The 6,000-nt window shown below is 39.2% G+C and overlaps 1 protein-coding gene across 4 annotated transcripts in view; it reads right to left on the bottom strand.

Moving 5' to 3' along the window:
* Positions 1 to 6,000, bottom strand: part of CEP128 (centrosomal protein 128) — a 373,597-nt gene that overhangs the window by 304,993 nt on the left and 62,604 nt on the right. For all 4 annotated transcript variants that reach the window (XM_077463576.1, XM_077463578.1, XM_077463577.1 and 1 more), the window contains exon 3: positions 1,243 to 1,404. In XM_077463576.1, the coding sequence (XP_077319702.1) occupies positions 1,243 to 1,389 (147 nt within the window). In that variant the 5' untranslated portion in view covers positions 1,390 to 1,404. The remainder of the gene's footprint in view (positions 1 to 1,242; positions 1,405 to 6,000) is intronic.

The raw sequence follows: 6,000 nt of genomic DNA, 5'->3' as shown, positions 1-6,000 counted from the left end.
GAGTAGAGGATGATGTTAAGAGTGGAGAGGAGAGAAGGGGGGGGTCATGTCAGTGTGGAGTAGAGGGATGCCGAGGTGAGGACGTCGTCAGTGTGGAGTAGAGGGATGCCGAGGTGAGGACGTCGTCAGTGTGGAGTAGAGGGATGCCGAGGTGAGGACGTCGTCAGTGTGGAGTAGAGGGATGCCGAGGTGAGGACGTCGTCAGTGTGGAGTAGAGGGATGCCGAGGTGAGGACGTCGTCAGTGTGGAGTAGAGGGATGCCGAGGTGAGGACGTCGTCAGTGTGGAGTAGAGGGATGCCGAGGTGAGGACGTCGTCAGTGTGGAGTAGAGGGATGCCGAGGTGAGGACGTCGTCAGTGTGGAGTAGAGGGATGCCGAGGTGAGGACGTCGTCAGTGTGGAGTAGAGGGATGCCGAGGTGAGGACGTCGTCAGTGTGGAGTAGAGGGATGCCGAGGTGAGGACGTCGTCAGTGTGGAGTAGAGGGATGCCGAGGTGAGGACGTCGTCAGAGTGAAGGGATGCAGAGGTGAAGTTTGATGTCAGTATGGAATGGAGGGATGCAGGTGAGGCTAATGTCAGGGCAGAGTGGAAAGAAAGGGGAGGGGGAAGAGCAGAGAAGAGTGTTATATCAAGGTGGAGAAAAGGGATAGTGAAGGGTGATGGCTGGGTGGAGTGTACAAATGGGAAGGTGAGGGCAATATCAGGGAACAGGGCAGGAGTGGAGTGAAGGGGGGAATGTCAATGTGAAGTAAAGCGATATAGATATTTAAAAGGCAATGTCTGCATGAAGTGGGGAGAAGGGAAGGGGAAGAGTGGAGAGATGGGGGTTGTAAGGATTGAGCAGATGGACTGGGAAGTGAGGGTGAGGTCAGCAAGGAATGGAGAAAAGGAGAGTGAAGCAGTGGAAAGTTATGTCAGTGTGGAGTAGAGAGACAGGAGGACTTTGTCAGGGTGATGTGAATAGAAAATAAAAGAGGCAAAGGAGGGTGATGTCAGGGTGGGTGAGTGAAGTAAATGGAAGGTGGGTGATGCCAGTGCAGGGTGGAGTGCAGTAAGGTGGAGAGACTGGGAGTGAAGGAGGGGGAAGAGTGGAGGGTTGTATTAGGATGTAGAAACGGTAGATGTCAAGGTAGGGTGTAGGATACTGGAGAAGGTACAGACATGATTTGGATGTGAAGGTGGAGTGTAGTGTTAGATTAGAGGAAGGATTTGGACGTCAGGGTGGAGTAAAGTATCACGCACCTGCAGCGTATTGGCCAACTTATGAATCTTATCCGATACTTCTGCTGCTGCTCCGGTCCTGGCATGTGAATGGGTGGCACGAAGGGGGCCGCGTCTGCTCGCTCGACTGCGCAGATAGGTGTCAGAGTCGCTGGATGATTCTGCCATGACTGGCTTTAGTTACTGTGGAGTGAAGATGCATGACTATTAAAGCTGACCACCGGAACAAAAGACCTGACATAAATATATTCTTCAATAGCAACAAAGGGTATAAATCCATATTGTGTGTACCAAATGTCTTAACAAACCTAGATATTACATTGTAAAAGTAGTAGTGACATCATTGTGATGTACATAGCCTGTGCAGAGCTGTGGGAGGGACCCAGCAGCTTCACCCATTATAAACTGCCTGTTGAAAACTACAGGAGGGGGAGGAGAGAAGACCAATCACTCGGCACATATATTACAGGAAGTTGGGATTATTGCACAGACCTAAAAGAAATGCTCAAAGAACACCAAGGCACAAGAAAGAATACACATGCCGAATGTATCTAGACTATATTTGCTTATGCCAGAGTTCAGTGATCTCAAGCACAAAAGCAATAAAAAATAAAATAAAAAAGTGCAAAAACTGCCACTAGCAGGCAAATAACATTGTTGTCCATAGCAACCAGCTTTTATTTTCTAATTTACAAAAGAAAACAATGACAGAAAAAAAAAAATCGATGATTGGCTGCCGCTTGCAGCGCACACACTACTCAAGCTTATTCAATAAGGCCAAGCCAAACAACAGATCTGTCTGTGAGGGGCAGTAACCTATAGCAACTAGATTTCTTTGTTGTATAATTTATTCCCATAACAACCTGATTTCAATATGAAGAGAGAGCGCAGAAGTAAAAAAACATCTATGAACAGATTTATTTGTTTGCACAGTGCATATGACATCACAGTACTGGCTAGCAGCGTAGACACTCCCACCCTCAGCCTGATATCTGCTGTGCAGGGGATTCTAGAAGTCAATATGGGAGATTTCTGGTAACTAAACTAGAAGAATTTCTAATGAATGCAAAACTGGAAAAGGGATTAATGGTGTGCGAGAGACTGCCAAGAAAGGGGGGGGGGGGGGGGTGTTACAGTATTACCAGCAGGTGAGTCCCAGTAAAGGGAGTGGTATTCACTGGTATGTGAACTGACAAGAAGGGTCTCCCAGTATTATGTTCCAGGTTTACCAGATTAATGAGAAACATTTAAGGGGGGGATGTTCCAGCACTACAGATGTATTCCAGGTATATTGGAGAGAAAGACTGCCATTAAGGGTGTTTCAGGATTACTAGATTACAGGGAGAAAAAAAAAAAAAAAAAAACACACAGGGATTTCCTAGCGTGTAGAGACCTAAAATTTCTGGAAATTTTGACTCCATGGAGGAAAAATATTCACAAATTGAAAAAGTAATTTAAAATTAAATTGGGAAGGTGAAAGGCAGTGTATGTAAAATGATTATTCTTGAAAATAGGGCTGAAACAACTAATCGATTATAAAATGAATCAATTAATATTTTCATAATCGATTAATCGGCCAGTAACAAAATGGGGTTAAAGTTAATGAGTGTGATATTTACCAGATTGACCCTTTAATAGTATATAGCCTATAATAGTATATACAGTACATCCCTTCTAATAGTATATACAGTATATCCCCTGTAATAGTATATACATATCTCTCCTCTAATAGTATATACAGTATATAGCCTATAATAGTATATAAAGTACATCTCTTCTAATAGTATATACAGTATATCTCCTCTAATAGTATATATCCCCTCTAATATATACAGTATATCTCTTCTGTCTGTTATTCTCAGAGTGGATTAGATATTTTGATCCCCAACCATATAGTTGGCTATTTATATTTATCACTGCATATAGAGATATTTAAGAATAAATTGCCTTTTTTTAAACTTTACATATTAACTAATTTAGACACCACACTTTTTTTTTTTAAGGTTATTAACCGATTAATCGAAACAATAATCGGCCAACTAATCTATGATGAAAATAATCGTTAGTTGCAGCCCTACTTGAAAATAAAAAAGTACAGCTTATTCAGTATTTTTTTACTTAGAAATAGAATAAGGACTGTACATGTTAAGAAAATTTCAACTATACATGAGAACAGGCATTTAACCCCCACCCCCCACCCCCCAGTGCCAAAAGCAAATGAAAAGGTAAGTGACCAGTGGCGGTCCATCCATAGAGGTCACATGTGTGCCACCTCCCCTATCCATGTGTCCGGCCCCCTGATCTACATATCAGCGGCACCGGACCATGGATTCCAATACACAGGTTTAGTATCCATTTTCTCTGGATTTTTTTTTTTTTTTTTTTTTTTTTTACAAAAAATTAGGTTATCCATTTTTTTGCATTAAAATAAAAAAAAAAAAAAAAAAAAAAAAAAGTGTATTTGCCCCAAAAGTTGTGTTTTAAAAACTGCTGCACAAAGATCGGGCAACATAAAAAAAAAAAAAATTGCGATACCCACTCATTTATTCTCTAGGGCCTCTGCTTAAAAAAAAAAAAAAAAAAAAAATTTATAAATATATAAAATATCTGTATTTTTTTGCTAGAACATTAGTTAGAACCCCCAAGCATTGTATATATATATATATATATATATATATATATATATATATATATATATATATATATATATATATATATATATATATATATATATACACACACACACACATACACACACACACACACACACATATACATACATACAAATACATACACAATGCTTGGGGGGTTCTAACTAATATTCTAGCAAATAAATACAGAATTTTACATGTCAAAGAAAATGTAAAAAATAAAAAATAGGCCTGGTGCTGAAGTGGATATATGTATTCAGTGTTGTGTTTTCTGCGAGCGACACTGAGGAACTCCTGGACTTGTGAAAAACACAGAACTAATTATTTTCATGAGCGGTGATAGAGGGACACTTATGCGACAACAAATGGGTACATTACATCTTCACGTCCCTGTAATTTATCATTTGTAGGTGAGGCAGGAGATATGAAAGCTGTGGCCACACTCTCGGCTGATCATTTTACTACAAAAAGACGAGCGCGACTCTGCTTTATGATGCAGATAATAAATGGTGGGCAGAGGCGGCCCTTGGACTCCCAGCGCTAATGTGTGCAGAGATTACACGCCAATTAAGAAATATTTCAGCTCTGCTCGTTGGGGTGATGAGCGTTTAACAAGGAGTTGTTTAGGAATGGAATAGCCATTACATGGACATTTTCACAGGTTTTTTTTTTTTTTTTTTTTTTTTTTTTTTATATTGCTCCGGGCAGATGCTGTGCTCTGAAATTTCCCTCCGATTGGACTGAGAAGAAGCACCTTATTGCTGCCAGCCGGAGGGAGCAGCCCTACTTCTCTGTGCAGAGATGCCCACATGAAAAGCTTTAATTGTGGAACTAATTGCAGCCGTGTCAGTGTAAAGCTGCAGAGGGTTTGGATAATTACTGTTTAGCAGAAACAGCAATAAAGTGACCGTGTGAGCGCTCACCCCACAAATACCCCACTTGGCCAATTGTCTTCCGGCTCACATGGTCGGTGTGCATTCTGTTCTAAGATTAGAGGCGGCAATTACAGCGCCAATTTGTGTGTTTACACGATAACCCCAATGCACAAGCAATCCCTTTACCCGCTCTCTGGTTAAGCCCATGTCAAATAAAACACTCCAGAAGGTGCAGGGAGGGACTACACCAGCACTAATGTCACAATTAAGTCAAACGTTTTTTTTGTTTTTTTTTGTTTAAGGCTCCATGCACACTGGCTTAAAAATCACTGCTTGTACAGGAGCGTTGCGTTTTGCCTGTCGAAGCAATTCAAGGTTAGCCTATGCGTCCATGCACATAAGGACGATTAGAGGCATATTTTGAGCTCAATGTTTAGAGGCAGGGAAAAAAAAAAAAAAAAAAAAAAACAGGGTGGATAAAGATAGATGTTTAAAAATATATATTTATATTATAATAAAAAAAAAAAATATATATATATATATATATATATATATATATATATATATATATATATATATATATATATATATATATATATATATATATATATATATATATATATATATATATATATATATATATATATATATATATATATATTTTTTTTTTTTGCTTTAATCATTTACAGACCAGAATTTCCCCCTCAATGACCAGGCCGTGTTTTGCGATACGGCACTGCTTTGCTTTAACTGACAATTGCGCGGTCGTGCGATGCTGTGCCCAAAACAAAATTGACGTCCTTTTTCTCCCACAAATAGAGCTTCCTTTTGATGGTATTTGATTACCTCTGCGTTTTTTTTTTTTTTGCGCTATAAACAAAAAGAGTGACAATTTTGGAAAAACAAAACAAAAACAAAATATTTTTTACTATAATAAATATCCAAAAAAACAACCAAACAAATCTCTTCATCAGTTTAGACTGATTATATATTCTTCTACATATTTTTGGCAAAAAAAAAAAAAAGTTATAGCATCTACAAAATAGGGGATAGATTTCTGGAATTTTTATTATTAATTTTTTTATTTTTACTAGTAATGGCAGCGATCTGTGATTTTTAGCGGGACTACGACATTGAGGTGGACAGATCGGACACTTTTTTGGACCATTTACATTTATATAGTGATCAGTGCTATAAAAATGCACCGATTACTGTGTAAATGAAACTGGCAGGGCAGGGGTTAACACTAGGGG

This window comes from Lithobates pipiens, unplaced genomic scaffold (assembly GCF_037356315.1).
Source record: "Lithobates pipiens isolate NorthernLeopardFrog02 unplaced genomic scaffold, aLitPip1_a1.2 Scaffold_30, whole genome shotgun sequence".
Classification (NCBI taxonomy): Eukaryota; Metazoa; Chordata; class Amphibia; order Anura; family Ranidae; genus Lithobates; species Lithobates pipiens.
Note: the sequence above shows the minus strand (reverse complement) of the source record. Positions and strands in the feature narration are given on the sequence as shown.